This window comes from Elgaria multicarinata, chromosome 7 (assembly GCF_023053635.1).
Source record: "Elgaria multicarinata webbii isolate HBS135686 ecotype San Diego chromosome 7, rElgMul1.1.pri, whole genome shotgun sequence".
Lineage (NCBI taxonomy): Eukaryota > Metazoa > Chordata > Lepidosauria > Squamata > Anguidae > Elgaria > Elgaria multicarinata.
This window is the reverse complement of record NC_086177.1, coordinates 116,489,734-116,504,926: the sequence shown is the minus strand read 5'-3', so window position 1 is coordinate 116,504,926 and position 15,193 is coordinate 116,489,734. Positions and strand designations below refer to the sequence as shown.

The following is a 15,193-nucleotide window of genomic DNA, read 5'->3' as shown; positions in this document are numbered from 1 at the left end:
CCTGGCTGGGGCCACCGTCCCGTTCTCTCACCGTGGCCTGGCAGGCTGCCGCGGAATCTCTACATGGGGGGCGTGGGAAGCCCGGATCAGTGGGGCCAAAGGCAGCAGGCGCGTGCTCCGCCCGTCAGGGTTTGGTGATCCGCAAAGGCCCTTGTGTCACCGAACGCTTGGCGTCAGGGCCACCAGCAAGCTCAGCCAGCGAGCTGGAGCCCCCCACTTAGAAAAGGGGGGTGCGCGTGCACAGGTCCCGCTGGGGTTCCCACTGGCGCCAGGGTGTGGGGGCGCGTCCGCGTACCTCTGTTTGCGCTCGTCTGCATGGTGGCCAGCAGCTCGTCCCCCTGGCCCCGAAGGGTCTCCAGGGCCACGCCCAGCTTCTCCAGTTCCGCCAGCCGGAGGCCGTTCTCCCGGATCTGCTCCCGGAGCCAGGCGGAGTCTCCCCGCACAGCAGGGGGGCTCCCCATGCGGCTCTGCAGCCTCTCCAGGCACTCGACCATCAGCTCCATCCGTTCTGACAGCTGCAAGCAAGGCACAGGAGGGGGGTGGGGTGGCGGAGAGGCCTTGGCCAGGCCCCGCCCAGCTGGCCTTCAGGCTCCACCCCCGGGATTGCTGCCAGGACCTATGGTGGGAAGGGGGGCTGTGATGCTGAGCTGCCACCCTAACCCCAGCTGGCCTCCCTGGGGCACCCAAATCCACCTGGGGGCAGCCATAGGACGTCCAAAGCAGCCGCCTTGGAATGAGGGCTGCCCTGGCTTCATCCTCCAGCCCAGGACGTGTGAAGTGGCACCTTCCTGCGTATGTTGGGGAGCTCAGTTGGCAGCCCCTTCTGCTCCCCAACCTGCCCCCCCAGGCATGGTGTCCCCCCTCCCAGCCACGGGCACAGCCCGCCTCGCAGCTCTTGGCTTCCCCGTCTCGCCTCCTGCTACGTCCTCTTCAATCAACTCCTGACCTTTGGGTTGTGTGCATGCGCATGGCATGCCCCCGTGCACAGGCACAGCCATAGGGGAAGGGCAGCCTGGTGCGCCTCGGAGGCCGTGCACCCTGCATGCAAGGAGCAGGAACGGCCACACGACGGGCCCCGTGGATGCTGGGCTTCGGCTGCTGGGGCGCTCCGCCTCAGAGCAAGGGCCAGGCATGGCAGGGCTGCGGGCTGCACCGCCCCCGCAACGCCCGGCTCTCCAGGGCCTTGAGCGCCTGGGGCCTTCTGCACAACTTGCAAGGGGCTACGGAACTGCGCCTCCCTCCTGTGACATGGGGAGGGGGGGCTTGAACCCTGGCCTCCCAGACCCAAACCCACCCCTTCGATCCACTTACCACTGGGAATACGCTGTTCACACTTCCAGTGATACTGGACACAGGTTATGCCTAAGAAACCCCATTTTGTGCATTTATTCACTTAGATCAGGGTGGGACTCTTTCCTGGGTGGGGCCACAGGCAGAAGTGGCCAAGGATAGTAAAACCCTACCCCCACCCATTCTATTCATAATAACTTAACAGTAGGAAAACAGGTCTACTCAGAAGTAGGGAAGGCCGGCTCACTCGGCCGCACTTTCACCCAGCAGCCCATATTGTAATCTCCCGCAGGTCTGCTCAGGAGTGTGCAGGGCAGGGCTCTGAAGGGAGAAGGACCGCAGGGGCCGCTCCGCCACCTGCCCTCCCTGGCCTGGCCGGGCCGGGCCCCTCCCCTTCTAGCCACGCAAGGAAGAGCTCTTCTCTCCGACCAGCAGGTGACTGGAGATCAGGGCGTTCCCCTGCTAAGAAGTGACCTGGAGTGAGTTTGTTATTTAGTTGGAGAAAGTAATGAGGCCATGGGCCCTCCCACACTAGAGGCCTTCAAGAGGCAGCCGGACAGCCGTCTGTCAGGGATGCTTTAGGGTGGATTCCTGCATTGAGCAGGGGGTTGGACTCGACGGCCTCGTAGGCTCCTTCCAACTCTGCTATTCTATGAGGAAAGGGCGGGGAGGGGGCGTTTCACCGTGCAAAACAGCAAAAAGCTCTCCTCTCTGGGCAGCTGCGGATCATAAATGAGGGCTTGCTGCTCCATGGTGGAGCGGAAGAGCAAAGCACTGCTGGTCCGGATGGCGAACTGCCGGGGGCCTCATCATCCCCCGCCCGGACTCTGCGCTATGCCTGCATTTGCGGCTGTCCCGCCTTCGGCTCTCTGGGGCTGTGCTGTCGGCTTGGCAGGGCATGACGGTTGGCGGGCCGTGCCGGGGGGGGGGCAGTTGGGGGGCGGGAGTCGCTCTCCCAGCTCACCTGGCTGTACCGGGGGATGGCCTCCTCCAGCACGGCTGCGGCCTGCCGGACATGCTCCCGGATGCTGCCGTAGCGCTCCTCGGCCGCCTGCCAGCCCTGCCGGAAGGGGGCAGCCTCCCCAGGGCTGAGTTCCGTCAGCTGCACAGAAGCACGCTGTAGCTTGGCCATCAGGGGCTTGTGCTCAGCGACGGCCTCCCGGAGACACTGCACAGGGCAGAGGTGGAGTGAAAACCAGGCCCCTGGGCCCCAGGGCAGCTCTTGGCATCGGGGGGGGGGGCACCTTCTCTCCCGCCCCCTCACCTGCAGCAGCTCCTGCTGCTCCCTGAAGGCCTCGTAGCTGATGCTGTCGGGGGAGACCTGTGCCACCACCTGCTGCGCCTCCTCAAGCCACGGCTGAAGCTCCTCGTGGGCCTCCGTGTACTGGGCCAGGAGGCACTGGGCATGCTCCAGCTGCATGGCGCGGGCCGAACTCTGGCACACCAGGTGCTCCGCAGACTCCTGCAGGGGCCGCACCAGCGGCTGTGGGGAACAGAACACAGACAACGGGGTGCCACTTGGGTCCCACGGCCACCAACTCCTCACCTGTCTGGAGGCAACGGGCCGACGGGCCGACGGGCCGAGCTGCCCATCTGAGGCGGAGTCTGACGGCCGCTCTGCCTGGGACCCCTGATGACACGGAGGGGCAACCGAGGGCCAAGCTAGGCAGTGCGCCGGTCTCTCCTTTAGCCAGGCATGGCAGCTTTTATTTGGGAGGAAAAGCCGTGAGGGCCTGGTCCTGGCGCCTGGATCCGGGTGTGCTGCCGGCCATCGGGCTTCTTTGCCCGTGGGCATTTACGTGCCCTGCCAATGGCTCACACGCCTCTTCCTGGGGCGGGGGCGGGGTTGCAGGAAGAGGCAAGGGGGGGCTGGTCTTGCCCAAGGGGGGAGGGGGCCATGACTCCCTGCTGTTCGGGTGAGTGGAAAAACCCTTGAATTTGAGCTGAGTACTTAATGCCAGCATCCGAGGCAGTGAGCCTATGTGCACCAGGTGCTGGGGAACATGGGTGGGAGAGTGCTGTTGCACCTGTGTCTTGCTTGTGGATTCCTGGTCGACAGCTGGTCGGCCGCTATGTGTACAGAGTGCTGGACTGGATGGACTCTTGGCCTGATCCAGCCTCAGGGCTCTTCTCGGGTTCTTATGAGACTGGAGCATGAGGCACACTGGGGGGGGGGGGGCAGGAGGGGAGGTTCTTGCGGCAGCTCACAACTTGCCACACTGAAAGGGGCAGGAGCCCCCCCCCCCCCGCAACAACAAACAGCATAGCACAGCAGCGGCACCCAGTGGCTCCGTGGGGTATTGCGGAGGGGGTTCCACCATCCTCCAGGCTGCACTTCATGGAGGAGTCTGCCCAGGAAGGGGAAGACTGACCCCACCCCCCACCCCCCACCCTGCGTGCCTCACCTGGAGCTGCTGCTGCATGTCTGGGGGGCAGAAGCTGAGCAGCAGGTCCGCGATCGCCACGAGTCGTTCCACCAGGCCGTGGTGGTGCAAGACCTCGGCTGAAAGGAGCTGCGGACGCAGAGCACCGCCGTCAGGCAACAAGCGGCAAGCTGGGCGGCACGCAGGACACAGGCCCTACGTGGCTTGCTCGGGGGGGGGGGGCGCTCAGGGTGCTGGGTGTGGGGGCCCCTGTCCAAGGCCTTTGGGGTCACCAGAATCACTCCGGCGGCGGGCTCTTGCCTCCCCTTCTCCAGCCTGCAGCCTGGCGTGTCTGTGCAGCTGTTTTGCATTCCTCGTCCTGCCGGCCTTCCCAGGAAGCCGCAGGCCTTGTGGCTCATGCAGGCCGAGCGGACGGCCCCCGCCTCGCACTGTGGCTTTGGCCACTGGAACCCTCCCCTCTCCCACTTCTGCCCTGGAGCGGGGTGGCCAGGCCGCAGCGAGAGAGTCCGGGGCAAGGAGGAAGCCCAGCCGGAGCCGGGCTGCGCAAGAAGGCCCAAGACCAGAGAGGCCCTGCAGGTGGGGCACCTGGGTGGGTGCGCTTCTGGGCCGGCCCAGGCTGGCATCCACTTGCTCCGCCTTCCCCATCAGGCAGCCCCTGCCCCTGCCCCTGCCCTTGCCCCTGCCCCTGCCCTTGCCCCTGCCCCTGCACCAACCTTCTGATCACTGAGCTGCAAGTTGATGGTGTGGACCTCCAGGTGCACGGGCCCCAGCTCTCCCAGGTGTGCGCTGAGGTGGGACACCTTTGCCAGTTCAGATCTCAGCGCCTGTCCAAACTGAGACGGGGGGAAGACCTTCTGGGACGCAGGAAGGCTACCTGGGGCAGGGGCAGGGGTGAGGCGCACGGGGCTCTCTTCTCCCGCCCCCGCCCCGGGGAGCCAGGCTCATCCGCAGCCGTGCAGGTGGGCAGCACCTACAAGCAGCTGGGAAAGGCGCAGGGAAGCGAGTCTCTGGCCACGGAAGGAGCCCTGTGTTGCGCCTGCGGGAGTCCAGCTCGTCACGTTCAGAGGTGGAACCCGTTTCTCTAGGGCAAGTGGGGAAGCCCCTTCCTCGGCGGTTTGTCAGCAAGGGCCCGAGCAGGGGTCTGCTGGCGATACTTTGGCCTGCACGGGACCCCCGGCCAGAGGAGGCGCTGGGCGACCCCACCTGCCCAACGCTTCCGTGGCCTCCTCTGGACTTCCCAGCGGTGAGGAGACACTGGCCACGAGAGCTGGGTGAAGGCTGTCTCCAGTGGCCCTGCCCTGCCCTTCCCAGAAGGGGGGGGGTCCGGCAGCCCCCTGCCCAGCCGCTCCGCCCAGCCCAAAGGCGGCTGACCGGCCAGAGCCAAACGCCCTCCGCTACCTTCTCTTGGTCCGCAGCAGTGACTGGGCTGAGCCCGTCTCCCGGCGGGCCGCCCTGCGAGGGCAGCTCCTTCTCCATGCGCCCCAGCCACAGGGCCAGGCCCTCCTGGGTGGGGTCCAGCCGGGAGGAGGCCGCCAAGGTCTGCTCCAGGCGCTGGAGGATGTCGGTGCCGCTCTGGCCCACGATCAGGAAGCGCATCCGCAGGGAGTCCACCTTGTCCTGCGCGCCCTGGGCCTCCTCCCCTGTGGGAGAACAGCGCTAGCTCAGCCCCAGCAGAATGGGGGCCCGAGGCGACACGCCACCCACCCCACCCGTGAGTCAGCCCAGCGCCCGTTTTCTCACGCTAGTTGAATCTAGTGCTGGAGTAGAGAAGCTAAACATAGCAGCGTGAGAAGTCCAGAACACAGCAGAGCATTTTGGAGGGCCGGACTTATGTCAAAGCGACAGGTTGGTTCTCTCCTGGGGTCTTCTTTTTTGGGGTGGGGTGGAGAAAGCCTGGCAGAGTCTTGTTCACAGTCTAGGCCCTTCCCACATCCATGCCTGCGTTTATATTGGACCTCTCCTTCCTGCCCTAGAAAATCGGGGGTGGACCAGATGACCGACTGGGACCCTTCCACCTCAGGCTCAATTCTGCTTCTCAGGGGTCTTGCTGAGATGCCAGCCTTGAGGAGGAGGAGGAGGAGGAGGAGGGGGAGGGGGAGGAGGAGGAGGCGGGTGACCATGTGAATTCCTCTTCTAGCGCAGCAATGAAGTCTGTTTTCCCTATGCACAGCCTCAAGCAAATGCATTTGCAGCAAAGAGCTCTTGGAACGGGGTGTGTGTGTGTGTGTGTGTGTGTGTGTGTGTGCTGTGCATATGTGTGTGGGGTGACTTTCAGTGGGAAAGTAGTGCCGGTTTAAAGAAGTGGAGGCTGGTGGCTCTGATTTCAGTGGGGCTGTGAATCCAGTCTGGGTTTCAGTCAGAACCAGCCAGAACTCTAAAGGAGTGTCCAAGGTGCTACACCCTATCCCCAAAACAGGTCCAGCACTTTGGACAGCTTTTCTAAGAGTTCTGGCTGAAACCCAGAATGGATTCACAGCCCCACTGAAATCGGAGCTACCAGCCTCCACTGGGTTAAACCCCCTCCTCCTGCACCTCCCCCTCCCTCCGATCCCAGTTTGGATCAGGCCCCCTGTTGTTAGTCTACGAAAAGAGGAGGAGAACCCTAAGCCAGGATACAGTGAGTGACGCTGCATCGCGTTCAGCCCTGATCCGGCCTGCAGGCGGTGATGCCTCCCGTGAGTGCGCTTTGCCCTGGCCAAGCCATGGTGCGCTCCTGTGTGGGGAGCAAGCGGGAGCTGAGCCTCAGCGACCCCCGGGGGTCCCTCCCTCCGCACCTGTAGGGCACAGCAGAGACGGACCTTCTGGGGGTCTCCAGGCAGGCTCAAGCCTGGGGCTTCACTGACCCTCTACCAAGGTGCATTCTGGGCCTCAGATCCTCCCCCAAACTCCCGTGGCCTTCTGGGAGACCCCCAGTCCTTCAGGGCCTGAGCCACCCAGGCCTCCTGCTTGGGAAGGCAAAGGCAGCCTGAGACGGACGCCTCCGGCACCCTGGCTACAACCAGGCCACGCCGCTGCACCCTCCAACCTGACCCGCCCCGCGCCACACCTGCCGTAGGCCCCGTCCCGTCCCACTTGCCTGACACCATCTCCAGAAGTCGCTGTCCATGTTCCAGGGCCCGTTCCAGTTCACCCGGCTTGGAGCGAATCTCCTCGCACAGCTCCTGGGGAGGAGGCCAACCACATCATTGCGTAAAAGAGCCCCGCCGATCCTTGCCTCTGCTCCCAAAGCCCGGGCTTCTCAGAGGGGTGGCGCCTGACAGGCACGTGGCCCCGGTGCTGGGCTTGCGAGGGGCTCAGCGCCCACGCGAAGAGCTCTGTCCCTGCCCGTTGCGGAGGGCCGGCTCGGCCTTCCAGGCGTTGAGGCTCCCGCCCCCTCCTCTGCCCCTCTCCTCCTCCCACACCCCATGGAAGCCCCTCCAGTTCCCACCCTCTGATTGTCCTGAGCCTTGCTGAGATGGCTCTGCAAGTGGTCCGACATGGGCCTGGGCTGCCTTGGGCTCTCCTCCTCCCTGGAGCCATCGGTGGCTCCCAGGGCAGGTGGGTGGGGGGCTCCAGGGCCACGACCCCATCTCAGGTGGTACCTGGATTTGCTGGTGGGCCTCCTGGGCGTGGCCCAGGCTTCCATTGGCTCGCCAGAGCTGGGCCAGTTTCCTCTCCGTGGAGCCCAGCCAGTCCTGGAAAGAGTCCACTGACTCCTGGAAGGCGTGAGCAGCGGGAAGGATCCGCTCCAAGGTGCTGTGCCTGTCAGGACAGAGACGTGCACAAGGGAGGAAGGCAGAAGGCGATCCGGTCCAGCCTCCGTCTGCCCCCTCTTTCCCTCCCCCTCCAGCTAAAGGCTCACCCATGGGGCACGGCAGGCACCCAATGCCCAGAGGGGGCCTCACCATGGTCAGGAGGGAAGCTGCCCAGAGCCACCCGGCCAAGAGCCACCAAAAGGCCTTGGGCAGGGCAAGGCCTGAGCGTGTGGCAAGCAGAACTCCCCCTCCCCTCCCCTCTGCTCCATAGGCCCAGCTGGCCTGGCCTGGGGGGGCAGCTCTGCTTTGCCCTTCCAGCAGCCAGCCAACAGCCCCCTGCCCACAGCACAAGCCACAGAGGCAGGAGGGAGGGGCTTGCTTTGGAAGGATCACTGACATGGGGAGGGCCTATTAAAGATCCACCCCCAAGCAGAATGCTGTGGAGTGCTGAGGTCTGCATCAAGCAAAGGCACAAGATTCTGACGCAGCAGCTGGCACCGCCGGACCCAGAGTGAGCCCTTTACGGACCCCAATGCCAAGACGTGTGCCCCCAAGAGGTCCAGGACCAGTTCCTGGAAGCAGCCTGGCCAAACCCAGGGGGAGGCCTCTGCTCCCTACAGGTGGGGGTGGGCGCAAGGCAGAGCTAGCAGCCAGAAGGCAGAAGCTGCGACTGACCCCCGAGACCCCCCACCCCGTAGGTGAGGACAGGAAGGAAGGAAGGAAGGAAGGAAGGGCTCAGGGCTGAAGCTCTTTTGGATTAGGGTTTTTAAGTCCAGGCAGCCTCTCAGGAGGATTGCAGTGGGGGGGGGGCTGAAGGCCATCTTCTCTTTGCACAATGAAAGTGCACTTGATTTGAACTTGCAGCAGATGGTCCCCAAACCATACCACAGTTTCCCAGCCCTCAAAATCCCTGGAAAGCACCTCTCTCTTTCCTGTGTTGCCTGGAAGGCTGGGCCCTGCCGGGCTGGAGCTCACGGAGGAGGGCCCTGCTCCGGTGCCCCCCTCCTTGCCTGGGCCTGCCTCAGACCTAGTGGAGAGGGAGGGGGAGGGAGGGAGGGTCCTCTCCTCTCCTCTCCTCTCCTCGCCGCCCCCTGGGTTGGTGAAGCCCAGCTGTGCTCCTGGAGCTCACCCAGGAGGAGGCCACCCAGGAGGTGCAGGGTACAAACCGCAGCGCAGCAGCGGAGGTGCGCGGCTCCGCTCCTCGGGACTGAGCAGCTCGTGCCAAGCACCCCTTGGCAGTCGCACCCCTGACGCTGTTTCCAAACAGACTCCTTCCTCTCCCTGTCCTGCACTGGCAACATTCGCACATGCGCCCAAGCGGCAGCCGTGGGCTCCACAATGCCTTGAGCGTCACGTGTGGGTCTGTGCCGGCTGGAAGAGTGGCTGGGGACAGGCTGGGGACGGGGCCTTCACCCCACTTGCGTGCCGGGCCATCAAGGGAACCGGGAACCAGGCAGCGCAGGCGGAGCGAACAAAGCCGCGCCTGGAGCTGCTGCAGCAGGGGCGGTCAGCCACATGTGGCTCGGGGCCTTTTCTGTAGCACCACAAGATTGGCTGCCGGAATGCAGCAGTGCGGCAGCCACCTTTTTTTCTGTATCGTAACGAAAACAAGAAGCAATGTGCTGCCAAAATGTGGTGGCGCAGCAGGGAAGCAGCCCCCGTTCTGTCTTTTCCCCCAAGGAGAAATTGGGCCCTTGGGCCCTTTTGCTGCTGCGCTGCTGCTGCCCTTCGGCAGCAAACCTGGTAGTGTGAGAGCAGCAGGGGCAGGGATTCAGAGCCCTGAGGGTTCGGGGGGGGCAGCACTGGCCCCCGGAAGTTGCCACAGCAGGTTCCTGCTGAGCCTTGGCCCACCCTGGAGTCCCTCTAAAATAGCAGGCATTCCGAGAGGAAGCTGACCAGGAGGGAGCCCTAAAGAAAGGTCTCCAGGTGGAGCATTCTTCAGCACAGCCTCCCCCGCCCCCATCTCTCATCCACCCCCAGGCCCCCAGGCCCTCTCTGGCTCTGTGGAGCCCTGAAGAACTCAGTTACGCCTGTCAGTCTTCAGAGGGTCTGCAAAGGCAGGCGCACCTCTGCTGAGGCGTGACCCCCCCCAGCCCATTGGGGTACAAGGAACCCTCTAGGTGCCCTGCACTGCCCAGGCTCCTAGGTGGCTAACCAGGGGACCTCCAGCTGTCCTTCCCCTCAGGGCTCCCCTGGAGCTGGGCCAGAGCCTTCAGCCCCCGGCTGCTTGGATCCCGGCCTTTGCAATAACCCCCCTCACTGCCCCCAGCTCACCCCCTGGCCAGTCCTCTTTCTCTGAGCCCCGCACAGCCTGACACTGCTCCCCAGTGATGCACACCCACTCCCACAGCAGCGGGGGGGGGGGGCAGGCGCTGGGGGAGCCCTGGCAAAGTCGCTCAGCAAGCCTCCCCAAGCAGGCCAGCGCTTTCCTGGGCTAAGGACCCCCTGGTGACTGCGGCCCTCAATCCGCCACCCTCCGCGCGCTCTGCAGCTGAACTGCTCTGGGGGAGAACAAAACGGCCGGCTGATCTTGTCCGCTAGAGGTACCCCCCCTCCTCCTTCTCTTTCCCGGCCATCCATCTGGCGGAGCAACACCTTTGCCGCCCTCTCCCACCACCACCACCACCGCTCCTCTCGCACCTCCCTTCTCTCTCGCTGGCCAGACCAGCCACTTGCCCAAGCCCTCGCCCGGGTCCTTCCTCCTATCAACCTGCCTTCAACCCCCCCTTCAACCCCCCCCCCCCACACACTGGCCCCTTAGCTCCCACGTCTTGCCACCGCAACTCAGCCTCAGCAGACGTCACAGAGACGCCCGCCTTCTGATCTGCGCTGGGCTCCGCTCTCCTGCCCTGCCTCTGCTGCCTCCTCTATGGAGAACTTTTAGATCTTACGCTCTTGGGGGCGGGGGGGGGCAGCAACCTGTTATCATGCACACCGAGGGCACAGCACAAACACGCACACCGCGTGCTTCACACCCGACATGCGCTAAATGAACAAGCCCGGGGGGGGGGGGGGCAGGAGGCCAGGTAGACTTGGGGGACGGGGTGGCGGCCCCTCTCTCCCCTCTCCTTCCCTCCCTGAGCTCTCGGGACTCACCTGGCTTCGGCCCCCTGGATCAACGCCGTCCATTTCTCCTGAAGGTCCGAGAGGCCTCTCTCCCTTTCACAGCTGCTGCCGTCCGCTGTGGCCGTGGCCTCAGCAGGCTCCTGCCGCCGCTCCTGCAGGAGCCGCTCCACGGGGGACCTCCGCTCATCCAGCAGCCGCCTCAAAAGCTGTGGAGGGGGGTGGCAGAGCAGCAGGCTCACGGCCGCCCTGCCCTCAAATCCCAGCAACGCTCCCTCTGGGGCGACTTCTGTGTGATCGTAGCTACAACCTCAGGGGCTTGGAAGTAACACCAGGGCCCGGCCCGCCTTGTGCCTGCCACCTCCTCGGCTTTGGGGCCCGATAGGGAGTGGGAGGAGGCTGCTCCACCAGGCCGGCTGGCTCCAGTGCCAAGCAGAGGCTGAGAAGGCTCCATCGCCTACCCCTCACACACACCCCTGCCATTCCTCTGTCAGGGAGGGCTGTGAGTTACCCCTGCTCCCTGCTTAGGGCAGGGGAGGAAGCAGCCGAAGGCAGAAGGCCACTGAAGCGCTTCCTGGGGCGGGGGGGACTTTTCCTTGCTCCAGGCTGGCCTGTGCCAGAGGCGGAGAGGCCTGAGCACCCTCTGGGCCCGGCCTGGGACAAGGCAGCTCAGCGATCCAAAGTGCGCTGCGGGAAGCACAAATCTCCCCCTTGACACAACAGGCTTGGCCAGAGCTGCTTTGCAGAAAAGTGCGTTGGGATTTAGCAGCAGCAGCAACGAAAAAACCCATACTACATCTCTGAACGAGACAGCAGCACTTCAGCAGTCTAATCAGCAACTAAAACACACCGAGTCAGGGTAACGTCAACCTAGCAACGCAAGTCATGATTACACTTGTCTACTTCAACGGATCCCCGTTTCTGAGGCCAGAACATCTCCCCCGTCCTCCGCTGCGCAAAACCCTCGGCAGAAAAGCCTCTCCTCCTGCTCGGGGAGCGGGGGCCATGGTCCGCTGCTCCGCCTCGGGCCTCTTTGGCCTTTCCGGGGCGAGGGAGCCCCTGGCCCTCGGCCGCGCAGCGCTGCCCCTTCGGCGAGCTTCGCCTGGGGGCCTGCAGAGCGCGTTACAGGAGCCGGGCGGATGGCTTCCTGGGCGGCTGGGCTGCACGCGGGTCCCCCCCTCGCCTGGCCGTCTAATGTGGTGGCCCCCTCAAACAACGGGTGTTTCCCGCCTGCCCCTCCCCCTCCCCTTATTTCCTAATCCTTCCGTTCTGCCAATTCCTTCCATTCTGCGCCGTGTCTTGTTTTTAATCTGTTTTCTGGCACTTTGCGGCTGCCTCTTAATTGCGGCTCACTCTACTGATTAATTACACTTTTGAATTTCTCCAGCCTCGTTGTAATGTAAGTAACCTCTCTCTGCTGGTTTCCTGAACCGCCGTTTTGCTCCGTGCACGGAGAACGTTCCCAGCAGGGCACAGTGGAGGCCGGCCGGAGGCCTTTCCTCGCGAGGGAGGCAGGGGCAGCCAGAGGCGCTTTCAGCCCCAAACTGGACACTCGCTGCAGGGGTGCCCAAGATCCCGCTGAGCCCCATGTGGGAGGGTGAGGCTGGCCAAGGCAGGACTGTCCAGAAGCACTCAGGAGCCAAGCAAGTGCAAGCTAGTCGCCCCTCCCAGCCTAGGTAGTGTGTGGGGGAAAGTGCGGGCGAAGGGGGGGCTGATTCTGGAGGCCCCTGGTTTTCCACTGGGAGGGTTCCCAAGGAGGACACCAGCCTTCCTGGCAGCCCCCCCCCCCGCCCCCCCATACATCCTCCCTCCTTGGACCCTGACGAGATGCCAAGGCCCCCCTACAGGCAACGCCGGCTCTTCCCCTCTGAGGGATGGGATGGAGTGCGCCTGACGCCTGCGAGCAAGCGGACAGCGGCGTCCAGGAAAGCTCAGGCCAGAGTGGGTGGGCGTGAGCGCTCAAGGGGCCTCAGGGGCCTCCACTGGCTGCGCTGCCACAGACGAACAGGGCTGCCCCCCCCCCCGCCAGGCACCTGCCAGAGCTCACCTTTTGCTCCTGCAGCTGAGCCTTCACCACCTTTGCTTCAGCAGAAGGGGGTCTCTGGCTGGCCCGGAGGTCCTCCATGTCGCTCATCCAAGTGAGCAACTTCCCCAGGGTCTCCTGGTCCTGCTCGGTGCTCCACGCGTCGCCGAGGAAGGCAGCTGCCTGGGGAGAGAAAGAAGAGCAGAGCCCTGGGTCACAGTTCAGCCGGCGGCAGCAGCACCTCGTTGGCCAGGGGACGGGGGGACGGACACGAGCCAGTTTGCACGGGCCGCAGTTCTAGCCCCAGACGTCCGACTGAACGGAAGGATTGTTTCTGCTCCGCGGTCTGACGCAGGTGCCATCCGGGTGCTGCTGCCTGTTCACGTTTTGAAGGAAAACAAATGGCCTCCTAGAGCGGTCCCGCCCCCCCCCCGCCCCCGCTTAAATACATCATTTCCAAGATGGAAAATCAGTTATCTCTGTCCCACTGCATGCACCCCCCCTCCAGCACCCCCCCCACTGCCCTGGCCCACTCAGAGACAGGGGTGGGGCTTCCAGATGGGCAGCCCCAAGCGCTGCCAATCAAAAGCGATTCCACCTTCCCCTTCTTAATGTATTTGTGGTGGTAAGTAAGCGGGTGGGAGAAGTGGCAGGAAAGCCCAGGAGGGCTGTAAGGGGAAGGCGGTGGCGAAGCTGCCCCCCTGCTCCCCCCACCCACCTGGGAGGCTGAGGAATAGAGCCCCGTCTGGAAGCTCCCTTCCCCCCACCCCGTCCCCGCCCAGCCCAGCCCTGGCCTTTACCTTGCTGCTGAGGCTGCTCCACTGCCCCAGAGGCTGCCCCTGGCCCGCCTGCAGGAGGGCCCCGCGGTTCTGGAGCTGGTGGGGGGAAACAGACACAGAGCAGATGCTTTGCACCCCCAAACCCAGGAAGGCCGGAGCTGCCTCTGCATGCATCCGTGCACCATGCAACATGGGCAGGGCTAGCAGCACGCTAAAGCCAGCTCTCGCGGGGAGGGGGGGCAGAGACACAGATGTCAAATGAGACACGGGTGGGGCAGAGTCTGCCACGGGTGGACTTCCACTGGGCCTGCTGGAGCCAGAAACACAAGGAGTCGTGAGCAGCCCTAATTCCTTGTGTGTGTGTGTGTGTGTGTGCCTCCGCTGTGTCCTCAGGCAATGGTGGGGGGGGGGGAAGGGAGCTGGCCCTAGGAAAGGCTGCTCATTGCAGCTGGGCTCTGCTTTCCTGGGCAGCGTGGTGGGTTTGCTCCTGACCTGCCTGTGGAGGGCAGCCCAGCAGCTGAGCTGGCCTGGCCAGGCCCATGAGCCCAAAGGCTCTGGCCCTAAGCTGCCCTAGCTGTGCCTCTCTCTCTCTCTCTTTCTCTCCACCCAGGCCAGAGGCCCACGGCAGTCCCCAACAGCAGCCTCCTAGCCACAGGCTTCTGCAAAGCGACCTCGGCTTCCATCCTGAGCAGCCCGAGGTTTGGGCAGGGCCAGCAGGCAGCTGAGACCAGGCAGCCTGAGCTGCCCTTGCTGCGGGCGGAAACTCCTGGGGCAGCGGAGCCACCTCCAGCTCAGCACCATACTTGGCATTTAGGCAACATCACTCTTTTCCGAACGTGACCCACGTTCTCTCCTTGTATGGCAGGCCAGCACGACTGCCCCCACGACGCAGGGAGGGAGGGAGGGAGGGAGGGAGGGCTGAGACAGAGCAGCTTGCCCGAGGGCTGAAGCCAGAGTGCCACCTGGCCCATAGGCACGACACCGTGCAAGCGGTCCACTGGTGTGCTGGGGTGTACGTGTCACACCACGGAGGGGGGCACAGGAGCCAGGGCAGCGCCCGGGGGCAGGGAGGGGGCCGTTCCAGGAGCCGACACCCCAGTCTCCAGAAGAGCCGCCTATTAACCTCGGGAAGCAGAGCTCCTGCGCACTCCGTGAGCACTTTCACGGTCCGGGTGACCAGGGGCTCCTGGCTCCTGTCGCCCCCGGGGTACTCGGTCACTTCCACGATCTCCGTCACGATGGTCTCCGTCACCTCCGTCACCTCCGTCACCTCGGTGGTGGTGGTGAGGGGCTTCCAGGCCCACACGCTGCTCTCTGAGCCCCTCAGCGGGCTCCGGGCTGCCTCCAAGCGGGCCTTGAGCGGGTTGCAGCTCAGGCCCCCGTTCTGCACTTTGACATCCATGTTGTTTTGCTTGGGGAGGGGGCTGCTGGGCTGGCTCTTGCTGGAGCCCCCCGGGGCCACGTTCCAGCCGTTCTCGATCACCACGGGGCTGAGGGGCGGCTTCTCGGCAGGCACGGCGCGGCCCTCCGCGTTGTTCCTGCCCACCGCGCGCCCCGGCGCCAGCCCCAGGTCCTTGAGGTAGGAGTCCTTCAGGAAGTCCTCGGATCTCCGGCTTTTCTCCCCCAGGCAGCTGGGCCGGCTGCCCGAGTTGCCCATGGCCAGCGGCTGGGAAGGGCCGGGCTAAGGTCTGCAGAGGCTGCGGGCTCAACTCCTGGCCTGAAACACATGAGCGGCAGCCACGTTACCTGCCCAGGAGCGGAGCTCTGTCCTGACCGGCGCACGGGCCAAGGAGGTCCTCCGGCCCTGGATGAGGGGAGCAGCGGCGGCATCTGGTCAGCAGACCCGCCCCACCCCCACAACAGCCACCCCCAAAGCCAGGCCAAGGCGCAGGGGCGAGACCACACGGCTGGGCTGAGAGA

General features: G+C 64.5%; 1 protein-coding gene and 1 long non-coding RNA gene across 2 annotated transcripts in view; both read right to left on the bottom strand.

Moving 5' to 3' along the window:
* The window catches only part of LOC134402025 (microtubule-actin cross-linking factor 1, isoforms 6/7-like), a 35,883-nt gene extending 20,953 nt beyond the window's left edge, over positions 1 to 14,930 (bottom strand). Inside the window, exons 1-12 of the mRNA XM_063131393.1 lie at positions 14,397 to 14,930; positions 13,295 to 13,369; positions 12,519 to 12,677; positions 10,505 to 10,680; positions 7,256 to 7,415; positions 6,721 to 6,835; positions 5,073 to 5,314; positions 4,388 to 4,507; positions 3,696 to 3,803; positions 2,555 to 2,773; positions 2,255 to 2,458; positions 296 to 515 (exon numbers count right to left, since the gene is read on the bottom strand). Of these exons, the coding sequence (XP_062987463.1) occupies positions 296 to 515; positions 2,255 to 2,458; positions 2,555 to 2,773; positions 3,696 to 3,803; positions 4,388 to 4,507; positions 5,073 to 5,314; positions 6,721 to 6,835; positions 7,256 to 7,415; positions 10,505 to 10,680; positions 12,519 to 12,677; positions 13,295 to 13,369; positions 14,397 to 14,930 (2,332 nt within the window). The remainder of the gene's footprint in view (positions 1 to 295; positions 516 to 2,254; positions 2,459 to 2,554; positions 2,774 to 3,695; positions 3,804 to 4,387; positions 4,508 to 5,072; positions 5,315 to 6,720; positions 6,836 to 7,255; positions 7,416 to 10,504; positions 10,681 to 12,518; positions 12,678 to 13,294; positions 13,370 to 14,396) is intronic.
* Positions 6,756 to 10,535, bottom strand: LOC134401918 (uncharacterized). The gene is made up of 3 exons (XR_010025683.1): positions 10,505 to 10,535; positions 7,256 to 7,415; positions 6,756 to 6,835 (listed from the first exon to the last, which is right to left on the bottom strand). It is a non-coding gene; the product is annotated as an uncharacterized LOC134401918 (long non-coding RNA).
* Positions 14,931 to 15,193: the final 263 nt, after the last annotated feature.